Genomic DNA, 26,916 nt, shown 5'->3' on the forward strand with positions numbered 1-26,916 from the left:
CCCTGGTGAGGTCCGGTATCCCCCGGTGTGGGCCGGGGAGGGCTCCAAGTGTGGGTCGAACACGGCCCGGTCGAAGTCGAAAATGGCCCCCAGGGAGGTTTGAAGACGGGCCCGGGGGAGTTCGAGATGCCCCCCGGGGGAGGGTCGGGCCGGCCCCCGGTGAGGTTTAAAACCACCCCCAGTGAGGTTGAAACAGCCCCCAGTGAGGCCGAGACAGCCCCGGTGAGGTTGGGATGGCTTCAGTGAGGTTGGGACAGATAATGGGGACCAGTATAGACTGATGAACAGGGGTAGATGCAGAGGCAGAGCAGCATTGAACAGACTGTCAAACTACAGTGGGAAGCCTGGGGAGGGTTTGGGGGGGTTAAGAGATCAACCGAAGGACTTATATGCATGCATATAAGAATAACCAATGGACACAAGACACTAGGGGGTAGGGGCCGGGGGAATTTCAAGGGGGGGGAGGGGAAGGAGACATATGTAATACTCTTTGTAATACTTCAAGTAATAAAAATTATTTAAAAAAACAACAACAAAAAAAACACACAACAAAAAACAAATAACCTATTAGTGAGGGTCAAGTGTTCCCTGCTCTAGTCATGGGAAAGCAGGGATCATCAAGGGAACAAAGGCTCCAGGTAGTGATCCTGCTGTTTGTTTCCACCTCTTACAGCATCACAAACGATGCTCCCTAAGAAATAGCCTCTTCAGAAGTATCTGGTGACTGAATGAATAAAAACCATCTGCCTGACACTTGTAGGGTCTTGTGTAATATTTGTTCATACTCAAGGATGCCAAACTTTTACCTCATTACAGTGATGCTCAACCTTGAGAAGATAATTCAGTGCCCAACCTTCCCCCAAGTATTACTGCAGGAAATCCAAACCAAGCAACAAATCCCCCAAACACACAGATGCATACAATTTTCTTTTCTTTCTTTTTTTTTAAATATATATTTTATTGATTTTTTACAGAGAGGAAGGGAGAGGGATAGAGAGCTAGAAACATCGGTGAGAGAGAAACATCGACCAGCTGCCTCCTGCACACCCCCTACTGGGGATGTGCCTGCAACCCAGGTACATGCCCTTGACCGGAATCGAACCTGGAACCTTTCAGTCTGCAGGCTGACGCTCTATCCACTGAGCCAAACCGGTTAGGGCAATACAATTTTCTTTAAACAAAAAGACTCTTCTCAACCATGGCATGACAGTCTTTGGCAAGAGCCTGTAAGGGTAAGGGAGTGAATGGAGAGGCAGTAAGGGGCACAGGGAGAGTCTGCCTGGGCTCTCGAGTCAAGTCTTCATGTGTTCAAGTTCTCACTCTGCCACTGCAGGCTGTGTGACTTTGTATGAGCTTCCTAACAAGCTCAGTCTCAGTGTCTTCATTTGTAAGGCAAGGCTAATATCACTAAGTTGTTAGAAGGATTAGGGACAGTGTCACGTATTAAACACAGTGCTTTGCACTTGGGATATTGACAAACGGCAGCTATTATTTTCATAAGCAAACCATTTAGTCTTAGCCAGAAGCAAAAGCATACATGTTGTAAGAAAAAGTCAAACTCACCATTGGAACTGTAGTTTTAGTTTATACATAGAGGGGAATGTTGAGCCTTAAATGCGTAAGTGTTAGAAGCTGAAAATTGATTTTAAAATACTCATCTCAAGAAGTTACCAAATGAATAGCAAAATCAAAGAAAGTAGAAGTTCATAGAACTTCATATTCTGCACCATATTACCTATCTCTTACCATTGCCTTTGCCAATAACAATGAAATGAATATCATCATACATGTCTGCTATAGACATATGTGAGATTTTGGAACCCTTTGGAAGAGACCAATGTGAAAATTCTTTGGAATATATATCCAAGAATGAAATGATTTCATGGTATATGTGTCTACTTAAATTTAATATGTGTGATTGACCTTTAGAAAGGCTATAGCAGTTGACATTAATTTGCATATGAAGTTTTTTGTGTAATCACTTCCTCACCTTCATTTGGATTACTCATCACCCTAAGTCAGCTGTTCTCAACCTGTGGGTCGAGACCCCTTTGGGGTCGAACGACCCTTTCACAGGGGTCGCCTAAGACCATCGGAAAACACATATATAATCACATTGTTTTTGTGATTAATCACTATGCTTTAATTATGTTCAATTTGTAACAATGAAATTGGGGGTCACCACAACATGAGGAACTGTATTAAAGGGTCGCAGCATTAGGAAGGTTGAGAACCACTGCTAAGTTCTGCTAGTATATAGTAGTACTACTGATTTTTTCCTTGGGAGAACCTTGACTGATCTAATACCGCTACATTTTAACACAAATAGGGGGTATCATGTCATTTCTCCACTTTTGAAAACATTCACAGTATTGTGCAATGATCACCACTGTCTAATCCTAGAACATTTTCATCTGCCCCTACACATTAGCAATTACTCCTCATTCCCAACTCCACCCCCTACCCCCAGGCCCTGGAAAAAGCATTGATTTACTTTCCCTGTGGATTTGCCTATTCTGCACATTTCATACAAATGCAATCGTACCACACATCATCTCTTGTGTTTGGCTTCTTTCACTTGACATAATGTCTTCAGGGTTCATCCATGTTGTAGCATGAGCCAGTACTTCATTCTTTCATATTGCTGAAAAATATTGCATTGTATGGATATGTAACATTTTGTTTATCCATCCATCAGTTGATGAACATAGGATTGTTTCCAGTGTTTTCACACTGCTGCCATGAACACTTTTGCACCAGTTTTTGTGAGGGTTGTGTTTTTGGTTCTCTTGGGAATATACTTAGCAGTGTAACCACTATGCTGTAAGCCCACTCTTTTTGGAATGTGGGTTTGGTGATGTAAATCTCACGGAGATGTTCATGTCCTTGTCTTAGCAGTCTCCAGGCAGAAATGGAAACTCTGAGACTAGGGCTACAAAACAAGTGAACAAGGATAGTTGTGGTGCACTTTGCAAAATGATGGGGTTGTATTAGCAATGGGAGATGGGTATACCTAAGGTCCAGGCACATAGGGCCCCTGCTCTGAGCCCTCTGCCTCAAGCGTCTCCACAATTTGTCGTTCCTGCCTCAAAGATTTTGACATTTTCCTCTGATCCCCTAGCAGTGTTATCCAGATGGGCTGCCTCATCCATTTATCTAGGGTTTGTCTTGTGACTTCTACCCAAATGTGTGTGGTTGGCCAAATGCCCCAAGAAACTGCAAGATGATGTCCATGTGGTTGTCCTAAGACCTGTGGCCAGCACCAGTTCCAAAAGGGAAGCCTGGTGAACAGATGTCTCAGACACACACACACACACACACACACACACACACACACACACACAGGCATGCAGATGTCATAGGAACTGGCTCAGGCAAGTCTGAAAGCTGAGAAGTCCCATGATTTGCTGTCTGCACGCTGAAGATCCAGGAGAGCTGGTGGTGTTATTTAGACCAAGCCCAAGGCCTGGACACCTGGAGCGCCAATGGTTTAAAATCCAGTCCCAGGGCCCAAGAAGGTATTGCCTCATGGAAGCAGAGAGGCAGAAAATGAAAAGGGGCAAATTCTCTTCCCTCTTTTTGTTCCATTCAGGTCAAGAGATTGGATGGTGCCCACCCACACTGGGGAGAACAAGCTACTTTACTGAGCCAGTTGATGCAAATGCCAGTCTCGTTCAGGAACACTCACAGACACACACCCACACTTGGAAACACACACATACAAACACACAAAGATCAATGTTTGATTATGCTATAAAGGCTACAATCTATGATTTCTCAAAGCCCATATTATGTATTTCTGTCCTTACAGATATCTGCCATGATATTTAATGGCTTCAGGCTAACATCAGAATATATCAAAATCCAAACTCTTACAGCTGTATGCATATTTCCATTTTAAATAATCCAGTGACATCATCCATATCGTACTCCTTTGTATTTTAATCTCACAATCATAACTTCCATTATATGATTTCCAGATCAAAGATGTGTACAACCTATATTCTGATATATACTCCTTTCCCAAAATCATGCTTTACTGTTACCAATAGGAAAAAGCATATAAGTGTGTCTTGCCTTGATAATACATCTGATAAAATAATCAAATTCCCACAAGGTTTTGGGTTTTTGTGGTATTTGTATCATGGGTGTTGGAGAACAATATGGCATAGCTCCTACCTAAGATTTGATAGTCATGCTACAATAATTAGAGGGTGAACATTTCAAAGTCAGGCTGGAAATGCACAGAATTAGAAATCAGTAAGAAGTTCAAGGTTAAAAAATCTGACATTGGCAACTACTTGTGACACATTCAAAGTGTCAAAGGTGAACCCCTGCCTTAACACTGATAAAAACTAATTGTGTAACATGCTTTTTAAAAAAATTAAATCTGTATTGTTCATATTATTCCAGTTGTTCCTTCCCCCCCATAGCTCCCCTCCACCCAGTTCCCACCCTACCCTCAGCCCTTACCCTCCCCCCACTGTCCTCATATATAGGTGTATGATTTTTGTCCAGTCTCTTTCTGCACCTCCACACCCCTTTCCCCCCCACTCCCCAAGAATAGTCAGTCTACTCCCTTTCTATACCCGATTCTATCATATTCACCAGTTTATTCTGTTCATCAGATTATTTATTCAATTGGTTTTTAGATTCACTTGTTGATAGATATGTATTTGTTGTTCATATTTTTACCTTTTTCTTTTTTTTCAAATATATTTTATTGTTTTACAGACAGGAAGGGAGAGAGGTAGAGAGTTACAAACATTGATGAGAAACATCAATTCAGCTGCCTCCTGCACACTCCCTACTGGGTATGTGCCCGAAACCAAGGTACATGACCTTGACAGGAATCGAACCTGGGACCCTTGAGTCCACAGGCTGACGTTCTATCCACTGAGCCAAACCACTTAGGGCCTTCTTCCTCTTCTTAAAGGATACATTTAAGCATTTCATATAATACTGATTTGGTGGTGATGAATTCCTTTAGTTTTTCTTAGCTGTGAGGTTCTTTATCTGACCTTCAATTCTGAAGGATAGCTTTGCTGGATAAAGTAATCTTGGTTGTAGGTTCTTGGCATTCATCACTTTGAATATTTCTTGCCACTCCCTTCTGGCCTGATTGTTCCTATTGAGAAATCAGCTGACAATCTGAGTACTCCCTTGTAGGTAACTTTTTCTCTTGCTGCTTTTAAAATTCTTTGTCTTTTGCTCTTGGCATCTTAATTATGATGTGTCTTGGTGTGGTCCTCTTTGGATTCCTTTTGTTTGGGGTTCGCTACGCTTCCTGGACTTGTAAGTCTATTTCTTTCACCAGGTAGGGGAAGTTTTCTGTCATTATTTCTTCAAATAGGTTTTCAATATCTTGCTCTCTCTTCTTCTGGCACCCCCATAATTCAGATGGTGGTATGCTTGAAATTGTCCCAGAGGCTCCTTGCACTATTTTCATATTTTCAGATTCTTTTTTCTTTTCCAGTTGGGTGTTTTTTGCTTCTTCCTATTTCAAATCTTTGACTTGATTCTTGGGATCCTCTAGTCTGCTGTTGGATCTCTGTATAATATTCTTCATTTTAGTCAGTGTATGCATAATTTCTAGTTGGTCATTTTTCATAACTTCGAGGGTCTCAGTCGATTTCTTGAGGGTCTCACTAAATTTATTGGCGGCTTCTAGAAAATTCTTGAAAAACCTTAAAAGTGTGGTTTTGAACTCTATATCCAGTAGTTTCCTTTCCTCCATTTCTGTCATTTGTGACTTGTCTCCACATTTTTTATGCTTCCCTGTGTTGATAGAGTGGCTTTCTGTGCTAGGTGTCCTATAGGGACCAGTGGCTCAGCCTCCCCAATTACCTGAGGTGGACACTCTTGGTGCACCTCTTTGTGGGCTTTGTGCACAGTCTTGTTGTAGTTAAGTCTTGATTGTTGTAGGTATCACTGGGAGGAATTGACTTCCAGGCCAATTGGCGGTGAGAATCAGCTGTGTCTGCAGTGGGAGAACTTCTGAGCTGGAGACACTCTCCTGGGGCAAGACTTGCTTCAGTGGGGCTTTGGTGCTCACTGAGTCTGCCCCCTGAGTGTGACCCTTATGGATCTGAGGAGCTGTAATCTGGATGGTCCCACTCTGACCACTGGGTACACTGGCTCTTGGATCTCTTAGGAGGTGCTAATCTAGCCTCTGCCTGAGGCTACCCAGCAGGAGCTACAGAGAGATCTGCAGATTCCTCTTTTATGTTTGGGGTTTGGATGTGCCCAGATGAGGCCCAGCTGTGAAGCAATGCAAGCTGCTGTGGGGCCTTGGGCCTTCTTTTGGATGTTCTGGGTTCCTCTGACACAGCTGCATATGGTAATTTTACATTGCAAAGGGCCAGGGCATTCATATGCAAAAGCCTCTATGCACAGCTTGGGTGGGGTGGGGTGTCAGGGAATTAACAGGGCGGAGCAAATCGCTGCAAGCACCTCTGAGAGAAAGCCGCCCTTGAGTCCCACCTAATGCCAGACAGTTCAGTTTCTCCCGTATGAGCCTGGGTCCCCAGAGACTAACCCGGAACTGGAGTTCAGAGCAGTCAGGAGCTTGTGTCTCCCTCCCAATTGAAAAAGACAACCGCGTCTTCAGTTGCCAGCCCTTTCCACGTGCGCCTCCGTACCTCTGCACTTTACTTCCCCACCTCCTCTGAGTCTCAGTGTGCTCTTCTCTTTCCTTCTAGTTGTAGAATTTCCACTCAGCCAGTCTTCCTGTGGTTCTGGATGATGTCCATTTTGTCTTCTAGTTGTATTTTTTAAAAAATATTTTTATTGATTTCAGAGAGGAAGGAAGAGGGAGAGATAGAAACATCCACGATGAGAGAGAATCATGGATTGGCTGCCTCCTGCAAGTCCTCCACTGGGGATTGAGCCCACAACCCTGGCATGTGCCCTTGGCCAGAATCGAACCTGGGACCCTTCAGTTCGCAGGCCGATGCTTTATCCAGTGAGCCAAACCGGCTAGAGCTCTAGTTGTATTTTTGAAGTGGTTGTGCGAGGCAGCAATTTCAGGTGTTTACCTATGTGCCGGAAGCCGGTCCATCCTTGCTGCTTGACACAGTCGCTGCAGGAAAGAAACATCTGCACAGCATATGTTTCAAGGGACCTGGCATATATAGCATATTGTTCTTAATATGTTTGCTCTCCTTAGCGCCATGTGTTTTAACCAAGGTCACCTCTCCGAGAAAGGTTGTTTCCCCAGGTGGGGATTTTTCCCTGAGGTTAGGGAGGGGATACAACCCCTAACTAAGTGCCAGGCGGGTAGTTAATCACTTTAACTACAAACAATCACGCTTAAGCTACATAATCTTTACTCCCTGGAATGGAGATAAGAAACACCCTAACCTTTGCAATAGAAATTGACTGGTATAAATACAGATGTAACAAGACAATAAACATCAGATCCTGATCAGATCCTAACCAGAACTTGGCTGGAGATCCCGACCAGAACTTTGGCTGGAGATCCTGGCTAGAGATCCTGACTAGGCTGCTGATCAACTGAAGGCTGTCTCCGTGTCATTCCTTCTTCGGCGACTCTGTCCACACCTTTGGGAACCCATGGACCTGCTGGGACTGGACCCCAATACCAGACGGCCGTTCTCAGTGAAGGACCTTGTTCTCACTACTGAGGAGTGATCATGGGCCTGCTTACCTACCTGAAGACCCAGTTCGTCCTGCACCTCCTCATCGGGTTCGTCTTTGTGGTGAGCGGGTTCGTCTTTGTGGTGAGCGGGCTGGTCATCAACTTCATCCAGCTCTGCACCCTTGTCCTCTGGCCCCTAAACAAGCAGCTGTACCGCCGGCTGAACTGCCGCCTCGCCTACTCGCTCTGGAGCCAGCTGGTCATGCTGCTGGAGTGGTGGTCCTGCACGCAGTGCACGCTCTTCTCCGACCAGGCCACCATAGACCGCTTAGGGAAGGAGCACGCCATCATCATCCTCAACCACAACTTCGAGATCGACTTCCTGTGCGGGTGGACCATGTGTGAGGGGTTCGGCGTCCTGGGGAGCTCCAAGGCCCTGGCCAAGAGGGAACTGCTGTGCATGCCCCTCATCGGCTGGACGTGGTACTTCCTGGAGATCGTGTTCTGCAAGAGGAAATGGGAAGAGGACCGGGACACCGTCATCGCAGGGCTGAGGTGCCTGGCCGACTACCCTGAGTACATGTGGTTTCTCCTGTACTGTGAGGGCACGCGCTTCACAGAGAAGAAACACCGCGTCAGCATGGAGGTGGCCGCCTCCAAGGGGCTGTCCCCCCCTCAAGCACCACCTGCTGCCTCGCACCAAGGGCTTCACCACAGCGGTCCAGTCGCAGCCATCTATGATGTCACTCTGAATTTCCGGGGAAACAAGAACCCGTCTTTGCTGGGGATCCTCTAAGGGAAGAAGTACGAGGCGGATATGTGTTTGAGGAGGTTCCCTCTGGAAGAGATCCCGCAGGATGAGAAGCAGCCCAGTGGCTCCATAAGCTGTACCAGGAGAAGGATGCTCTGCAGGAGAAGTACAACCAGAAGGGCGTGTTTCCGGGGGAGCCCTTCAGACCTGCCCACCGGCCGTGGACACTCCTGAATTTCCTCTTCTGGGCCACGGTTCTCCTGTCTCCTCTGTTCCGCTTTGTCTTGGGCGTCTTTGCAAGCAGCTCTCTCCTCCTGATCCTCACCTTCCTGGGCTTTGTCGGGGCAGCTTCCTTTGGAGTCCACCGACTAATAGGAGTAACTGAAATAGAAAAAGGCTCCAGCTACGGGAACCAAGAATTTAAGAAAAAGGAATAATTAATGGCTGTGATTGAACACACTTAACTTGATGGTGGTGTCTGATTAACTCAATTAAAAACAGAACCACACACACAGAGGAAAAAAAGACACTTAGAAACTATTTTCTTTTTCTTTCTTTTTTTTAAAAATATATTTTATTGATTTTTTACAGAGAGGAAGGGAGAGAGATAAAGAGTTAGAAACATCGATCAGCCGCCTCCTGCACATTTCCCACTGGGGATGTGCCCGCAACCCAGGTACATGCCCTCGACCGGAATCGAACCCGGGACCCCTCAGTCCTCAGGCCGATGCTCTATCCAATGAGCCAAACGGGTTTCGGCAGAAACTATTTTCTTATTAACTGGTGACTAATATTAACCAATAAACTTGAGCCAAGAGTAAAGAAATCAGAAAGCCTGCCGGATGGAGACTTCGCAGCGCACCGCAGGGCCGCCTGTCGCTGTGGGAGACCGGGGCGTGGAGGGCAGCGTCTGCTCTGGGCGGTGGCCACTGGGGTCCAGGATTCACCCAGTGCCATCGCTCAAGGACTCTGCTGGCCAGACAGAGCAATGCTTCTGCTCTCTGTCTATATTATCGCATATCTAGAGAAGCTGCTCGAAGTATTGTACGTGACTGCGGCCATTGTCCTACTCATTTTCCTAGCCCTGCTACTGGAGTTAATCCAAGAGGACTTAGACCCTGTGACTTATGGCAGATGGATATTACTCATGTCCCATCCTTTGGCAAACTTTGCTATGTGCATGTTTGTATTGATACCTTTTCTCATGTTATCCTTGCTTCTGCACGTACAGGAGAAGCCTTTAAAGATGTAAGTCAACATTTATTTCAATGTTTTTCCTACCTAGGAATACCAAGGGCACTTAAAACAGACAATGGGCCTGCCTATACCTCTAGAGCTTTTAAAAACTTATGCTCTACATTCGGCATCGCACGTACTACAGGAATACCCTACAATCCTCAAGGCCAAGCAATAGTAGAAAGGGCTCACCAAACTTTAAAAACATAAATTTAAAAATTACAAGAAAATGAGTTTAAATATTCCTCTCCTCATCATGTTCTACAACATACTCTATTTATAATTAATATACTAAATGTAGATTCTGAGGGAAATTCCCTGATGTACAGACATTGGAATCCTGATCTAACTAAACCTAAAGTCCTCGTCAAATGGAAAGACTTGCTTACAGGAGCCTGGAAGGGACCTGATGTACTTTTAACCTGGGGGAGAGGATATGCTTGTATATTTCCACAGGACGCAGACTCACCTGTGTGGATTCCAGACCGTCTGTCCGACTTTATGTCTCACCGCCCTCTGTCTCCACCTCACCCTAGCACACCTGACCAGTGCCCGTCTGCAGCAGATGTGCAGCCCTGAGCTGGAACAATCTGTCCATTGGGAGGATCACATGTGCCTCCATATGTCCCAGCTTTGCCCCACATCTTCTTTCCTTTTTCCTTTTTTTTAAAATCTAACTACTTGTTTGCTGGTTCTTTGGCCTTTGTCCTTCTCTCCTGAACACAGCCTTTTCTAGAATCTCCCTAGTCTACTGTTCCAGGAAGGGCACCTCCCTTTTATGCCATGACTAGGGGTGTCTGGTATATGCCCCATACATGGAGTTGTCTTGTGACAAGAGCCTGACATCCTGGGCTGAGAAAGCCCTGTCCCGGGACTCTCCTTTGTCCTGTATTGGCCCCTCTTATCCTCGTGTCAAGAGAGACCCTCTTCTTACAAGCCACATACCCATAGCTGTTGCCTGAGCTCTCTGTTCATGCTGAGGTTGAAGCCTCATGGTGGCTGGTACCATGGATCTGTCTCTCACCCAATGGCGTGAGCTGGGCCCTTCCTGGAGAAGAAACCTGGGTTCCCCAAGATATGTGATCAATGCCGGGGCCCCGCCAGTAGGCGAGGGCATCCCAAGGCAGTTGCTGGGCGTGGAGGCCACGGCAGCATAGGCTACCAAGGAGACAGAACTGAACCTCACATCACCCTGGTTGGCCCCGGAGGATGGCTGGTTAGTCAAAGACGGGTAAGATTCCTCAGGGAGGAACAACCTAAGACAGGCACAGTCGCAGAGGGGCCGGCAGGAGAGAACTTGGTGGTCAACAGAGGTGGGGCACAGATCCTCACCCCCCCCAACTATGCAGGGGCTTGAACACTCGCCCCTTCTGAGGGAGGTCTCCTGCCCCGATGGCTACTTCCCGCTTCCCCCGCTCAGCTCAGATAGGGACCCAGGTAAATACAGAGACTGGCTAACAGCAGCTGCCCTCTCACTGCAACAGGACTTGTTTCCCATTTCTACCTTGGACCACAGGGAAAGGGGCAGCTGAAGGAAAGGGCTGTGTGAGGATGCTGCCTTCTTTCCTTTCTTCTCCTTTTTTCTAAACACTTCCATGCCTTGTAGTTCTTCTGCTTTCTTTTCTTTCTCTCTACTACCCTCCATCCTCCATAACAGCTGACCCAGAGGACACAGCTTACTCCTCCTTGGACACCAACACCACCATCAAGCACGGCCCTGATGGACCCTTTGATGCAGCCCTTCAACTCACTGACACTTCGGGAAGCCTGTCGCCAGTGACGCCGCCCACTAGCCAGACCAACAAAGACAATCAAACCAACAACTTGAGGACAGCTGAAATCTCTTGACTGAAGAGGCCGGCAACCTCCTAAGGAACAGGGCTCCTTGTGCGCTTCATCCACTATGTTTATAGCTACGCTTATTGTCATTGCTTGCCAGTCTTCTTCTGAGTCTTAAACAGCCCAATCTGAGAGGTGGCCACTGATTTGCATGCGCTATCATTTAAAAAATAAAAAAGGGGGAATTTGCAGGAAGCCGGTCCATCCTTGCTGCTTGACACAGTCGCTGCAGGAAAGAAACATCTGCACAGCATATGTTTCAAGGGACCTGGCATATATAGCATATTGTTCTTAATATGTTTGCTCTCCTTAGCGCCATGTGTTTTAACCAAGGTCACCTCTCTGAGAAAGGTTGTTTCCCCAGGTGGGGATTTTTCCCTGAGGTTAGGGAGGGGATACAACCCCTTAACTAAGTGCCAGGCGGGTAGTTAATCACTCTAACTACAAACAATCACGCTTAAGCTACATAATCTTTACTCCTTGGAATGGAGATAAGAAACGCCCTAACCTTTGCAATAGAAATTGACAGGATTAAAATCGACTGGTATAAATACAGATGTAACAAGACAATAAACATCAGATCCTGATCAGATCCTAACCAGAACTTGGCTGGAGATCCCGACCAGAACTTTGGCTGGAGATCCTGGCTAGAGGTCCTGACTAGGCTGCTGATCAACTGAAGGCTGTCTCCGTGTCATTTCTTCTTCGCCGACTCTGTCCAAACCTTTGGGGACCCCTGGATCTGCAGGGGTTTGACCCCAGCACCTATGCTGCCATCTTGGTTTCTCTCTCCTTAAACTTCTTATAAAATTTTAAAAAAACCTTTTTCATTCTGTACTGTCAGAAAAACCCCAAAAGATAGTCAATTACACTGTACACAATCCTTAGAAAACAAGACAGGGCCCCAAATAATAGGAACCCAACTTGAGAGGCTATGGGGAAGACAGAAGCCATTTGCAATAGGGTAGTACCATGTTAATATTGTGGCTGGGAATACTGAGTGCGTGTTTTTGTATTTCAACAAATGTTCATTTCCTTGAATTAATTTTATTTGCCAGGTATCTTCCTCTGGATACGATTTCATATACTGTACATTTTTTCCTTTTGGTTTCTTTAACATATAAGTACTGAGCACAACGACAAGAGTGAATATTAAGATTGTGCAGACATGACAGCAAAGTCCCTGCCCTCGTGGAGCTTACACTTTACTGGTCAGCAATTCTGGTATGTACATTACTGCCGGAGGCGAAGGACAGTCGCTAGCATAATAAATGAGAATAGTTCATCAGAAGGCTGATGAACATCTTCAGCAGGGCTGAAGACCTGCATATTATTACCTGCTGCCAAACAGCTGAGGGCAACTCCCCTAACCTGATAATCCTTTGTTTACCAAACCTTACCTTTGATATGTGTACCTGCTTTGCTAAAGGGCAAAATGTGTTAATAAAAAGCTGTAGGTCTGGAGATTCGGGGAGCTTAGTCAATAGGGCTAAGTTTCCGCCTGGCTTTCTCCCATGCCTTCCAAATTTATATTCCATGTCTAGTCTCTATTCATTTATATCGCAGTCCCTTCTCCAGATTCCTGAACCCTAGTTGCGGAAAGACTGAGGCACATCTCTGAACTTTTGTTAAAGGCCAGACCAAACTTTTCCTTCTAAGCACCATCTCCTAAGTGACATCTAATAAATGTCAAAATTCTGAATGTAGTGTTTACTGCACCACTTACAAAGGTTCTTTGCTGTATGATCTGCTGAAAACGGAGATCTTTTCAGCACATGCTTAAACACTGACTAAACTAAAATAACTATTTTCTCTCCTGTGAGACCTGGTGATAAGAATTCAGGTTGTGTGTGTGCTTTTTTAAAATATCATTTTGTAGAACTTCTTTCCTCTGACAATTCTTTGATGTTCTTACTCTCATCATCTTTGTAAAATGGCTCACCCACATGAATTTTGTTATGTCTTATAAGACTTGATTTCCAACTGAAGTTCTTACCACATATCTCACACTTGTAAGGTTTCTCCCCTGTGTGAACTCGCCCATGATATTTCAGCTGTGAAGACTGACTATAGAGTTTGCCACACACCTCACATTTGTATGGTTTCTCTCCAGTGTGGACACTCTGATGAAGCTGAAGACTAGAGGCCCGACTGAAACACTTCTCACACTCCCCACATTTATATGGTTTCTCTGTTGTGTGGACAATCTGATGCACGTCAAGATTCAAGCTCCACTTAAAACCCTTCCCACACTCCTCACATTTGTATGGCCTTTCTACAGTGTGGACTTTTTGATGGGATCTAAGGTGCGAACTCCGACCAAAGCTCTTCCCACACGTGTGACATTTGTGTGGCTTTACTCCAGTGTGGACTTTTTCATGGGCTCGAAGGTGTGAACTCCGCCCATAGCTCTTCCCACACTCATCACATTTGAATGGCTTTTCCCCATTGTGGACTCTCCGATGGACCAGAAGATGTGAGGCCTGAATGAAGACCTTCCCACACGCCCCACAATTATATGGCTTCTCAACTTCGTGGATTCTACCATGGATTTTAAGATCTGCTCTACGAATGAATCCTTTCCCACATTCTTCACATTTGTATGGTTTCTCCCCAGTATGGATCAGCTGGTGATCATGAAGTCGTGAACTCTTATTGAAGCCCTGGCCGCACTTTTCACACTTATAAGGTTTCTCTAGACAGTGGGCCTTCTGATGGGTTTTAAGATGTGACCTCTGACGGAAGCTCTTCCCACATATGTAACATTTATAGGGTTTCTCTCCTGTGTGGATCACCAGATGAACTTGATAATGGATTTTCATCCTGAAGCTCTTCCCACACTCCTCACATTTGTATGGTTTCTCTCCTGTGTGGACTCTCTGATGGATATGAAGATTTGAACTACAAGTGAAACATTTCCCACACTCTTCACATTTGTACGGTTTCTCTCCCGTGTGGACCATACAATGGCTATTAAGTGCTGACCTACAACGGAAGTTCTTCGCACATATACCACATTTGAATGGTTTCTCCCCAGTGTGGATTCTCTGATGTACCTGAAGATGTGAAGCATGAATGAAGCCCCTTCCACATATTTCACAATTAAAAGGTTTCTCCCCCGTGTGCAATTTGCAATGAGCATTAAGTGCTGATCTTCGACTGAAGCCTTTCCCACACTGCTCACATTTGAATGGTTTCTCTACAATGTGGACTTTCTGATGAGTTTTCAGATGTGAACTCCGACTGAATTCCTTACCACACTCATCACACTTATAGCGTTTCTTTCCTAAGTGAACTCTCTGGTGAATATGGAGTGCTGAACTATAACAGAAGTTTTTTCCACATTCACTACATGTATGAGACTTCTCTCCTGAATGTATCTGTTGATGAAGATCAAAGTTGGAGGCATCACTGAAAGACTTTTTACATTCATTATCCTGGTAAAGTTTCTGGCCTGTGTAAGTTATAAATAGTCCTGCTCCAAATTGGCCAGGCGAATCACCTTGTTTGGGAACCTGGGAACTCTTTATCATGAAGTCTTGATGCCTGATTAAGTCACTTGCAATCTGTTGCCAGATGTGCCAGGAGGAAAGCTCTTTATGAGGTTCTGCTTCTGGAACAGTCTCTGTCTCACTTGGGATCTTCCCTCCTATAAAGATAGATAATGAAGAGAAATGAACAACTGAAGGCTTTGTTCAGTTGGGGTGCTTCACTGGGCTGGAAAAAGTTTAACTAACTCAGAAAGCAGGTCTAATTAAGCAAGTTTATTCTATAGATATAAAAGGCTAAGTTGACTTACACATGCGTGATACATATAAAGCTCTTGTTGTCGCCAATCGCACGCATGTGTTTTGATCTGTCATTGTCAATCGCGAATTTGGTTGACACTTCTATTATAAAGAAAGGGCGAATAGTGATATTAAAATATTCCTTCTAATTAATTTCCTTTTAATGTGCACGAATTTGTGCACTGGGCCACTAGTTTCTAATGAATAACAAAGTTAGTGTAGAATCTTGAATAGTAAATCATGTAGTTATGTAGAAAAAAAAGTTACATAAATAAAATATGAATCAAATAGAACTTTAAGGAAAAGCAAAACAAATACTTTGAATTTTAGGTTCATGTAATATAATCTAATATCCAATACTTTAAAGTATTTATATTTACATATTCAAAGTATTCCTGGAAATTCTGCAACTCTTTTTTTTTTAAATATATTTTATTGATTTTTTACAGAGAAGAAGGGAGAGGGATAGAGAGTTAGAAACACCGATGAGAGAGAAACATCGATCAGCTGCCTCCTGCACAACCCCTACTGGGGATGTGCCCACAACCAAGGTACATGCCCTTGACCAGAATCGAACCTGGGACCTTTCAGCCTGCAGGCCGACGCTCTATCCACTGAGCCAAACCGGTTACGGCAATTCTGCAACTCTTACAAACTTTTGACCATATCCAGTAATTTCAGTTTAAAAATGTATTTTTTAAAAGATTTACCCTCGTTGGTACTCCAAAAACATTATGTTTATACAAAGTTATCTAAACATGTGGAGATTACTTTCTCAATAAAATTTTCAATTAGTTTAAAAAGTACTTCTCTTAACCCTACCAGACTGCTGTACCGATTTTTCGGTAATTTGCGAATCTGCCACTATACCGTGGTACCTAATTTTCGGTACTTTGCCTAGTACGTGAGAAAAATGTGTCGCAAACTAAAAATAACCAACCAATCGTGGTCAAACCTCATGGTTAGCCATTGCAAATGTCGGCCCCCATGTGTTTGAATTGACTTTGTGTGGTTTGACGTGAAAAAATTCTGAAAATTCACAATGAAACGAGTGGCTGATGAACCAAGCACTTCAACAGGAAAACGAAGTAGGTCTAGGCTTATCACAGTCCAACAGGTGATCAATACTTTGGTTGATTCAGACTCTGAGGAGTCAGAATTTCATCAAGAATACGTTTCCAGTTCAAGTGACACAGTGAGAGCTCGAGCGATGAGGAGAATCTTGAACCTTATAGATCTAGAGCTAGATTGATAATAAGAGAAGGGGGGCGTGTCCCTCAAACAGCTGATGGGGGAGATCTAGGTGGTGATGAAGGTTGGACAAGGAATTTTGTATCACCAAATACAGATCTGAATTTCACTGAGTATAGAAAAGGCCCAGTGAACATTCCTGGATCTATCACAGAGGAGAGTGAACCGATTGACTTTTTTTCCTTGTTTTTGGATGATACTTTCTGGCAAAATTTGACAGAGAAAACCAACCTCCGGGCCCACCAATTGCATATAGCAAAGCCGAACTCCTACAATGCCAAAAATTTCAAGGATGCCACAGTGGAAGAAATGAAGGCTTTTCTTGGACTGAGGATCTGTATGGAATACTTATGTATAAAGCCCAGCTATTGGGATTATTGGACAAATGAGGGCTCTGACTTTGTTGGGTTTACTCCTGGATTTCGAAATGTTATGACTCGAGACAGATTCTTGGCCCTTTGGAGTTTTTTACATATATCTGATGAGAAAGACACAGATATCGATAAGACAGATAGAATATATAAAGTTAGGCCTTTCTTGGAAAGTCTGCTCCCTAAGTTTCTTCACTTCTATCTGCCAAAGCAACATTTGAGCCTAGATGAGGGGATGATCCCGACAAAAAACCGCTTGGCCATCAAGCAGTATATCAAGGATAAGCCCACAAAGTGGGGCATGAAGTCTTTCCTTCTCTGTGAAGGTGAGACTGGCTACATTTTGAATGCAGAAATCTATACTGGTGCTGCACCAATGCCTATAAAAGACTTGGGCGCAGTAGGAAATACAGTTGTTCGTCTCCTGACCTCATGTGCAATGGAAAATAAATCTCATGTGCTTGTCATGGACCGGTTCTACAACTCTGTAACCCTTGCTAAATATGCACTGTCAGAATTACACACAGGAATTGTGGGAACCCTGCAGCAAAACAGGAAGCAGTTTCCCAAGTCGCTGAAAAGTGTAAAAAAAACTTGCTAGGGGTGACAATTGCTATCTATGTCAAGAAAGTGTAACATGTTTAGTTTGGCAGGATAGAAAGCCCATCACATTTATTTCAAACTACCACGATCCAGCCCAAAATGTAGTAATAAACAGAAGAAATAAAGATGGCAGTGTGCAAGAAATACAGATGCCACAGCTGGTGAAGGACTATAATAAATATATGGGTGGCTGTGACAAAAATGACCAGATGACCCGCCTTCACCGGTCTTGTCGTCATTACCGCTGGCCCTGGCAGCTTTTCATAAAATTTTTTATGTGGGCCAGTTATAATTCTTATATCTTGTATGCTTCAAAGCAGCAAGCTGCTTCAAAAAAGCCAGTTTATTTCACCAGATATATTCAGAAACTGTGCCTGCAACTTATTGGTGGATACAGGACATCAGCCCACAGCCACCCACAAAAGGAACCCTTCCCTCAACGGATGACCCCAGGCAATCATTTTCCAGAGATTCCCCCTGGGACATCGTCTAATCATATCTGTGCTGTGTGCATGGAAAAGCACTCCAGGTACAACAAGCAAAATCCTGGAGTGTCTTCAAAGACAATCCATGCAAGAAGGTGAAGAGCAACATCTGGTGCTCACTTTGCAAGAAGTACCTCTGTCTGAAACAAGGCTCATCCTGCTGGGTGGATTGGCACACAAAGGTGGAATATTGGCGCTAGATGAAAGGTAGACCTATTTTCTACAATGTCTCCAAGTTCCATCTTATTCTAACCACTTGTTTGCATGTAACTAACATTTTTCTATATCATGTTGGTTTTTTCTCTTTAATGCTCAGGAGCCCAGGTATAGGGGACAGTTAGGTTCAGGGCCTCAGGTCTGGTAGACTTAAGACTCAACAATAAGAAAACAAAGAATAAATGGGTCAAAAGCTTTAACATACACCTTACCTAAGAAGATATATAGATGGCAATTAAGCATATAAAAATGTATTCCAGCCCAGCTGGCATGGCTCAGTGGTTGAGCATCGACCTATGAACCAGGAGGTCAAGGTTCAGACTGGCTATCATCAAGAAATCAACAAACAGAGGATGTGGAGAAAAAGGAACACTCGTGCACTGCTGGTGGGAATGCAGACTGGTGCAGCCACTATGGAAGACAGTATGGAGTTTCCTCAAAAAACTAAAAATGGAACTCCCATTTGACCCTGTGATCCCACTTCTAGGAATATATCCCAAGAAACCAGAAACACCCATCAGAAAGGATATATGCACCCATATGTTCAAAGCAGCACAATTCACCATAGCAAAGATCTGGAAACAGCCTAAGTGCCCATCAGTAGATGAATGGATTAGAAAACTGTGGTACATCTACATGGTGGAATACTATGCTGCTGTAAAAAAGGAACTCTTACCATTTGCAATGGCATGGATGGAACTGGAGAGCATTATGCTAAGTGAAATAAGCCAGTCAATGAAGGAAAAATACCACATGATCTCACTCATTCATGGATAATAAAGACCATTATAAACTTTTGAACAATAATAGATACAGAGGCAGAGCTGCCTCACACAGATTGTCAAACTGCAGCAGGAAGGCCGGGGAGGGTTGGGGGGCAGGAGGGAGGGGGGTAAGAGATCAACCGAAGGACTTGTATGCATGCATATAAGCATAACCAATGGACATCAGACACTGGTGGGTAGGGGAGGCCAGGGGATTGTCAAAAGCGGGGGGGAAGCCGAAACTGGTTTGGCTCAGTGGATAGAGCGTCGGCCTGGGCACTGGAAGGTCCCGGGTTCGATTCCAGTCAAGGGCATGTACCTGGGTTGTGGGCACTTCCCCAGTGGGAGATGTGCAGGAGGCAGCTGATCGATTTTTCTCTCTCTCATCGATGTTTCTAACTCTCTATCTCTCTCCCTTCCTCTCTGTGAAAAATCAATAAAATATGTTTAAAAAAAAAAAAGCGGGGGGGGGGGGAAGGACACATATGTAATACCCTTTATAATACTTTAAGCAATAAAAAAATAAAAAAACACTCAGAAGCAAACAAGATGTTCTTCAGTAGGTGGGTAAATAAACTGTGGTATATCCATCCACACAATGGAATATTATTCAATGCTAATAAAGAAATGATCTAACGAACTATGGAGAGATAGGAAGGAAAGGTAAATGCATATTGCTAAGTGAAAGAAGGTAATCTGAAGAGAACATATTGTATGATTCCAACTATAAGACATTTTGGAAAAGGCAAAAGTATGGAGACAATAAAAATTTCAGTGGTTTCCAGGGGTCAAGGGAAGGGAGGGATAAATAGGTGGAACACAGAAGAATTTTAGAGTAGCGAAAATACTCTATACAATACTATAATGGTGGAATACATAATTATACATTTGTCCAAATTAATAAAATGTGTAACACCAAGAGTGAACTCTAATGTGAAGTACAGACTCTGGGTGATAATGATGTGTCAATGTAGAGTCATCAATTGTATTTTGTGGGGGATGTCAATAATGTAAGAGTGTGTGGGTGTGTGAAAGTAGGGAATATATATCTTCTATTTTCCTCTCAATTTGGCTGTAAACCTAAAAGTGTTCTAAAAAATGACCTTTTTATTTTTAAAAAGTACTTCTGAAAATAATTTTATAAAGGAAAAATTCACTCCTCTTCCTGTAGGAATAGTCAGTTAAAAGCCTCCTGTGTTGCTCCAGTAGACATATGATAAATAATCTCTATATAACTCCGCCTTGGATCATTTTATTGGAAAGTTACTTCAATGCCGAGGTGACTGAAATGGTTAGAATGACTTGCAGATTTGGGAGTAAGTATTTAATCACATACAGGCTAAAACACAGTGAGTGTAAAGCAGACAGTCAAATGTTAGCTCCTACTGGCAAGTTTCCTTCATGAGGACGACAAAAGGGAAATCAAGTTGAACAGATAACATACATAGTTCTAAAGCCTGACACTAATCCAGATTATTAGAAAAATAAGTGAAAAAGTGGAATGTAATCTTTTACAACAGAGATAGAATCTGGGAGAAGGAAAAGGTGAGGTCACAGAATAAAGTCAGAAAGCCAACCCAGGACAAGTTAGTTCCTGCCAGAACCTCTTTCCAGACAGACACATGGATGGCTCCTCATGTCTTTTAGGTCTCTACTCAATGTCAGCCCACCAACAAGGCTCTTTACCACCCAGTGTAAAATAATAAATATTGTCCTGACTCAATTCACCTCCGGCAACTTCCAAGCTCTTTATTGATGTTCTACACAGTATATATATATATATATATATATATATATATATATGTATTAGAGGTCCAGTGCACGAAATTCATGCATGGGGGGGTTCCCTCAGCCCAGCCTGCACCCTCTCCAATTGGGACCCCACAGGGATCAGGCTTAAACCAGCAGTCTGACATCCCTCTCGAATCTGGGACCACTGGCTCCTAACTACTCACCTGCCTGCCTGCCTGATCACCCCTAACTGCCTCTGCCTGCCTGCCTGATTGTCCCTAACTGCTCCCCTGCAGGCCTGATTGCCCCCAAATGCTCTCCCTGCCCGCCTGATCGCCCCTAACTGCTCTCCCCTGCCAGCCTGATCACCTCTGACTGCTCTCCCCTGCCGGCCTGACCTTGCCCATAACTGCCCTCCCCTGCCAGCCTGGTTGCTCCCAACTGCCTTCCCCTGCCAACCTGATTGCCCCTAACCCCTCAGCAGCTGCGGATCAGGCCCTGTCTCTCTCCCTCTCTGGGCCTCAACAGCAGCCGCAGAGGCTGCTGATCAGGCCCTGATTCTCTCTCCGGGCCTCTCTCTGGTCCTGATCCGCAGCCGCTGCGCCTGCCTCGCCCCACCCACACCCTGCCACCCGGCCTGCCCACCTGCCTCCAGCCTTGCTGTGATAGGAGCCTGTGGGCTATGGGGGAGGGACCAAGAGGTGCTCCACGGACTTCCCGGTGACCAGTTGTCCGTCTGGTCATTTAGGTCATGACGGCCCTAGGCTATTATTAGTATAGATGGCCGAAACAGGTTTGGCTTAGTGAATAGAGCGTCGGCCTGCGGACTGAAAGGTCCTGGGCTCGATTCCGGTCAAGGGCATGTACCTTGGTTGCGGGCACATCCCCAGTAGGAGATGTGCAGGAGGCAGCTGATCGATGTTTCTCTCTCATCGATGTTTCTGACTCTCTATCTCTCTCCTTTCCTCTCTTTAAAAAATCAATAAAATATATATATATAAAAAATAAAAAAAATATTAGTATAGATGTATTTTATTAATTTCAGAGAGGAAGGGAGAGGGAGAGATAGAAACATCAATGATGAGAGAGAATCACTGATTGGCTGCCTCCTGCACGCTCCACACTGGGAATGGAGCCCGCAACTGGGCAGGTGCCCTTGACTGGAATTGAACCCGGGATCCTTTAGTTTACAGGTCGATGCTCAATCTATTGAGCCAAATCATAAGACACACTAAGTCAACTGTTGTTTAACTGTCTTCCCCATGACAACACAGCATCAAAGAGGCATGCATTTTATACCTTATACACTGAACACACATTAACTTTTACACTGAACACATTTCCTAGAGCACATAACTACTGCACAGAACCATGCCTAGAGTATAGTAAGTACGCAGAAAATGTATGTTGAATGAATAATGAGTCCCACCAAAAAGTTTCACTTTTGGTCAAATTAAAAGACACAAGGGTGCATACACCAAGCATGATGCTAATGAGAAAATCAAAGGTGGCAAAATTCCTTGAAGTGAAAAGAAAGCAAGAGAACCTATCCCTACTTCCTTCTGAAGCTTTTAGATTGTCTCTTTGAAATCAGAGTTTGGGAAAACTTTGGGTGGTCAGCGCACGTCATAGCAAGTGATCGAACTCCCGAGGGGACACTTTGCACATTAGCCTTTTATATATACAGATGTGATGTGGCTCAGCCTGTGTGGCTCAGTAGTTGAGTGTCAACCTATGCACCAGGAGGTCATGGTTTGATTCCCTGTCAGGGCACATGCCAGAGTTGTGGACTTGATCCCCAGCGTGGGACGTGCATAAAGAACTGATCAATGATTCTCTCACCAGGGGATGGTGCAGAATGAAGGCAGGCCCCTGCTGGCCAGGCCTAGGGACCCTACCTGTGCACAAATTTCGTGCACCAGGCCTCTAGTATTTTAAATGAACACACTAAAGGTATAATTTATTAGAAATTTAAGATTCCTACTGCATACTTAATTAGTCAAATAAGTGTTTTTCAAACATTTTTTTTAAAAAAATGACCTATTTTAAGAAATGCCAATATCTCATGACCCAGAGAAATATGCACGAAATGTATTTATAAAACCCACTTGCTAACCAATGCCTATTTTTATTAAAGCTCTTCCCATGGTTTTTAGATCACTCATGCAACTGGCCAGTGTTTTTGCTGCAAAGTATTCTGTTCTTCCTAACAAACTGATATTTCTCCCTTATTTTATTGCATTAAAAAGTGTTGGTACAAAAGTCGGGTCCACGAAAGTCTGTAACCAACTGTTTTAAGATCCACAGTGCCGCCCAACTGGTGTGGCTCAGCAGTTGAGTGTTGACCCAGGAACCAAGATCCACAGTGCCCTGAATGCCTGAGGACACAAGCCAATCCTGGGAGCTGATACTGAGTACATAGGGCACCTGTCCTCACCCACTGAGACCAGGTTCCAGAAGTTCTCCAGCATCACGTCTTGGTACAGCTTCCTCTGGCCAGTGTCCAGCAGCCCCAGCTCCGCCTCGGTGAAGACCACAGCCACGTCCTTGAAGGTCAGTTCCTCCTACAACACCAAACACATGTAACCTCAATCTTCTAATCAGTGGCCTCTTGAAAAGTGACAGCACTGAGAAGGTAGAGAGGATGGGCAAGAAATGGTTTCAGATTTTGAGCAACTTAAGTCGATGTGTAGACATCCCAGCCCTTCTCCTCCAACTCCACACACTGATTCTCCTCAGCCTCAGCAGAAGTACGGCAGTGACCACAGTCCTCATATTTTTATTTTGTGCCCTCATTGGGTCTATTTACAAGTAACCTCCAAGAACCCTAAACATACCCTGACCGGTTTGGCTCAGTGGATAGATCGTCAGCCTACGGACTGAAGGGTCCCGGGATGGATTCCGGTCAAGGGCCCCAGTAAGGGGCGTGCAGGAGGCAGCTAATCAATGATTCTCTCTCATCACTGATGTTTTTTTCTTTTTTTTTTAAATATATTTTATTGATTTTTTACAGAGAGGAAGGGAGAGAGATAGAGAGCCAGAAACATCGATGAGAGAGAAACCTCGATCAGCTGCCTCCTGCACATCTCCCACTGGGGATATGCCCACAACCAAGGCACATGCCCTTGACCGGAATCGAACCTGGGACCCTTCAGTCCGCAGGCCGATGCTCTATCCACTGAGCCAAACCGGCCTCGGCCATCATTGATGTTTCTATCTCTCTCTCCCTCTCCCTTCCTCTCTAAAATCAATAAAAATATATTTAAAAAAAGAAGAGGAAGAAAAAAATAAAAAATATGAACAACAAAATGGCAACAAATACATACCTATCAATTGAATCTAAAAATAAATAAGAAATCTAATGAACAGAATAAACTGGTGAATAAAATAGAATCAGAGGCATGGAAATGGAACAGACTGACAATTCTCAGAGGGAATGGGGGTAGGGGGGTGGGAAGAGATTAAACAAAGATCTTGTATGCATATATGCATTACCTATGGACACAGACAATAGAGTGGTGAGGGCCTGGGGTGGGGCGGGAACCGGGTGGAGGGGGGCAATGGGGGGAAAAAGAGGGACATCTGTAGTAATCGCAACAATAAAGATTTAAAAATAAATAGATAACAAGAAAAAAGAAAAAAAGAAGTAGCTTTTAGCTATCGTGGGATGTGGGGTAGGTAAAAACAAAAAATTAAAAGGTATATCAATTCAAGGGGAATGTGACATAGCCCTAAAAAAGAAACATTATATAACACTAGAGGGAAGAAAATCACAATTTAAAATTAGATGTATATCATGAATACAAACACAGCTATGAATGCACATGAGGAAAAGTATACTAGAAAATGAAAACAGCTGATCTGTTAGCTGGGAAACAGTAAAGTGGGAGAAGTGTTCATTTCTGGTCATTTTTCTGCTCTACAAAATAAATAATAAACAGAAACTGAAAACAAATGCAAAGTAAACTCAACACCCTGGAGCACAACAGGTCCTCAAATACCCGTTCTTCTGCTGGAGCTGTCCCAAGAGAAACGTGCCATGTCGGTAATGAGGTGGAATTTTATTTTATTTTTAAATTTATTTCTTTTAATCCTCACCTGAGGATATTTTCCCATTGCTTTTTAGAGAGAGTAAAAGACAGAGAGAAATATTGATGTGAGAGAAACACATCGATTGGTTGCCTCCTGCAGGCGCCCCGACCAGGGCCCAGGCCGGGGAGGAGCCTGCAACCCAGGTACATGCCCTTGACTGGAATCGAACCCGGGACCCTTGGGTCTGCAGGCCAACGCTCTATCCACTGGGCCAAACTGGCTAGGGCATGAGGTGGAATTTTAAGAGAGAGAAAGGCATGTCCTACTCACCTTAAATGTGGTCATTTTTCCTCCTACTTCTGGAGATACACAGTCCTGAGTAATACAGATCCCAGGAAGGCAGAACTGTGCCTGGCAGTGCCTGCAAAAAAAAAAACATGAAAAAAACATGAAAAAAAAAAAACATGAATGCTGCTCACCTACATGGATGATTGTTATGAATTAGCATGTGAATATTTATAGCAGCCTTATTCATAATAACCTAAAACTGGGAACAACTGAAACTTCAACTATATGTGAATAAAATTGTGGCATATTTGCACAACAGAACATTATTCCCCAATTAAAAGAAATGAAGTACTGATTGCGGTAGAACATGGATAAACCTTGTAAACATTATGGATAGAGAAAGAAACCTCAGTCACAAAAGACTGCATATTGTATGATCCCATTCATATGCAATGTCCAGAGTAAGCAGATCTATGGAGACAAAGTAAGTTAGTGGTTGCTTAGGTATCTGGGAAGAGAATGAAGGTTAGTTACAACTGGGCAAGAAGAACCTAATCAGAGAAACAAAAATGTGCTCCACTAAGCAAAGTTGCACCCAAAATGGGTGAATTCTATGATATGCATAATATACCACAAGTTGGTAAAAATAAGTGTTTGTTAATCTACGTGTCACTTAAATTAGTAAAACTAATTTATGGATTCTGAGTCCATACTGATATAATACTTATATTTGAATAAATGAATAAATAAGTGGGGAGAAGGAGAAGCTTGTCTTTACAGTAGAATGCCCAGTAATAAATGTATTTCCCCCATATGCTATATTATTTTTGAGAAAAAAAACAAACACGCCAGTAACTTTACAATGGACAAATCCGATAGATATCACCTTAGCTTAGTGTGCGAAGTTGAGTTCACCAACACAGGGACAAACCAACATCCTTTGGCTCCACCTCACCACTTCTGTGGAATCCCTGCCGCAATGCAAGATCTGAACCTAAACATGGACTATACCAAATTAAACCCCAAATGAAGGGCTGTCTCCTATATAACTTGACTCTATACTCTTAAAAAGCATCAAGAAAAAAAAGACAACGGCTGTGGAATTGTTCCCATTAAAGAACATTAAAAGAAGTATTATAAAAATGTTGTCAGATGTTTATAAACAAATGTACAACTTAAGGCAATGCATAAAACTGGAATTTGAAACTTGGGGGAAAACCAACTACGTACACTGCCAGTCTGTGCTGCCTTTCCATGAGTCCAAAAATATTACATTATGAGAATTTTAAATGAAAACCAGAACAAAATAAATACAGGACTATAGAACAGTATGTTAGCTAATGTTTCCTAGCAATAGCTAACAGGCAACACTATTAACCACCATTAGTAATACGTTAGGAAATTATATGGAAGTTCATTAGTTCATTCTTTCTTGGCAGTGTTTGGAAATTATCATTGTAAAAACACATAAGGGGAAAAACATTAAGAAAGGTATGATAAAATTTATTTATAATATACAAATATATACAAAAACACTAAAAAATGCATCAGACACTTAAATACTTGTTATATTTATATCCTGAATGAATGGGTAATTTAAAATATTTTTTTCTCTCATATTTCTGTAATCTTTGAATGGTGCCTATTGTAATTTCTGAATGTTTTATAAGAACAAGAAACAAACTAGTTGACAATGTTTTAAAAACTCACAGAAAAGTTCAAGCCCATTGCCCTTGTTTTTAAGGTCTCTCAACATCAAGTACTAACTACCTGGCCTGATTCCAGCTAGTTCCTATGGCTTAGGAGAATATAGCCAAGAGATTATAGCTCTGAACGTGGACTTCCTAAATTCCAACCCCAGCTCAGCCTCTTATTAGGTGGGTGACTATGGGGGGAAAGTTATGCTCCTTGGGACTGATCTCATTTTATAGAATAGGAAAAAGGCAGTCTTTTTCACAGAG

At 43.5% G+C, this 26,916-nt stretch overlaps 1 protein-coding gene and 1 pseudogene across 11 annotated transcripts in view; one reads left to right on the forward strand and one right to left on the reverse strand.

Moving 5' to 3' along the window:
- The window catches only part of LOC102423232 (zinc finger protein 227), a 104,919-nt gene that overhangs the window by 32,332 nt on the left and 45,671 nt on the right, over positions 1-26,916 (reverse strand). For 2 of the 11 annotated variants that reach the window (XM_014467547.2, XM_023743586.1), the window contains exons 3-5: positions 24,998-25,088; positions 23,073-23,199; positions 12,455-15,075 (exon numbers count right to left, since the gene is read on the reverse strand). The exons of 5 other annotated variants lie outside the window; for them this stretch is intronic. In XM_014467547.2, the coding sequence (XP_014323033.1) occupies positions 13,295-15,075; positions 23,073-23,199; positions 24,998-25,012 (1,923 nt within the window). In that variant the 5' untranslated portion in view covers positions 25,013-25,088 and the 3' untranslated portion in view covers positions 12,455-13,294. Of the gene's footprint in view, positions 1-12,454; positions 15,076-15,225; positions 15,317-23,072; positions 23,263-24,997; positions 25,089-26,916 lie in introns of those variants that run through there. 4 more of the 11 variants (XM_023743588.1, XM_023743587.1, XM_014467545.2 and 1 more) reach the window with 4 other exon arrangements.
- LOC102417771 lies at positions 7,555-8,880 on the forward strand (annotated as a pseudogene).

The sequence above is a fragment of the Myotis lucifugus genome, unplaced genomic scaffold (genome assembly GCF_000147115.1).
Source record: "Myotis lucifugus unplaced genomic scaffold, Myoluc2.0 scaffold_402, whole genome shotgun sequence".
In the NCBI taxonomy this organism is placed as follows: domain Eukaryota; kingdom Metazoa; phylum Chordata; class Mammalia; order Chiroptera; family Vespertilionidae; genus Myotis; species Myotis lucifugus.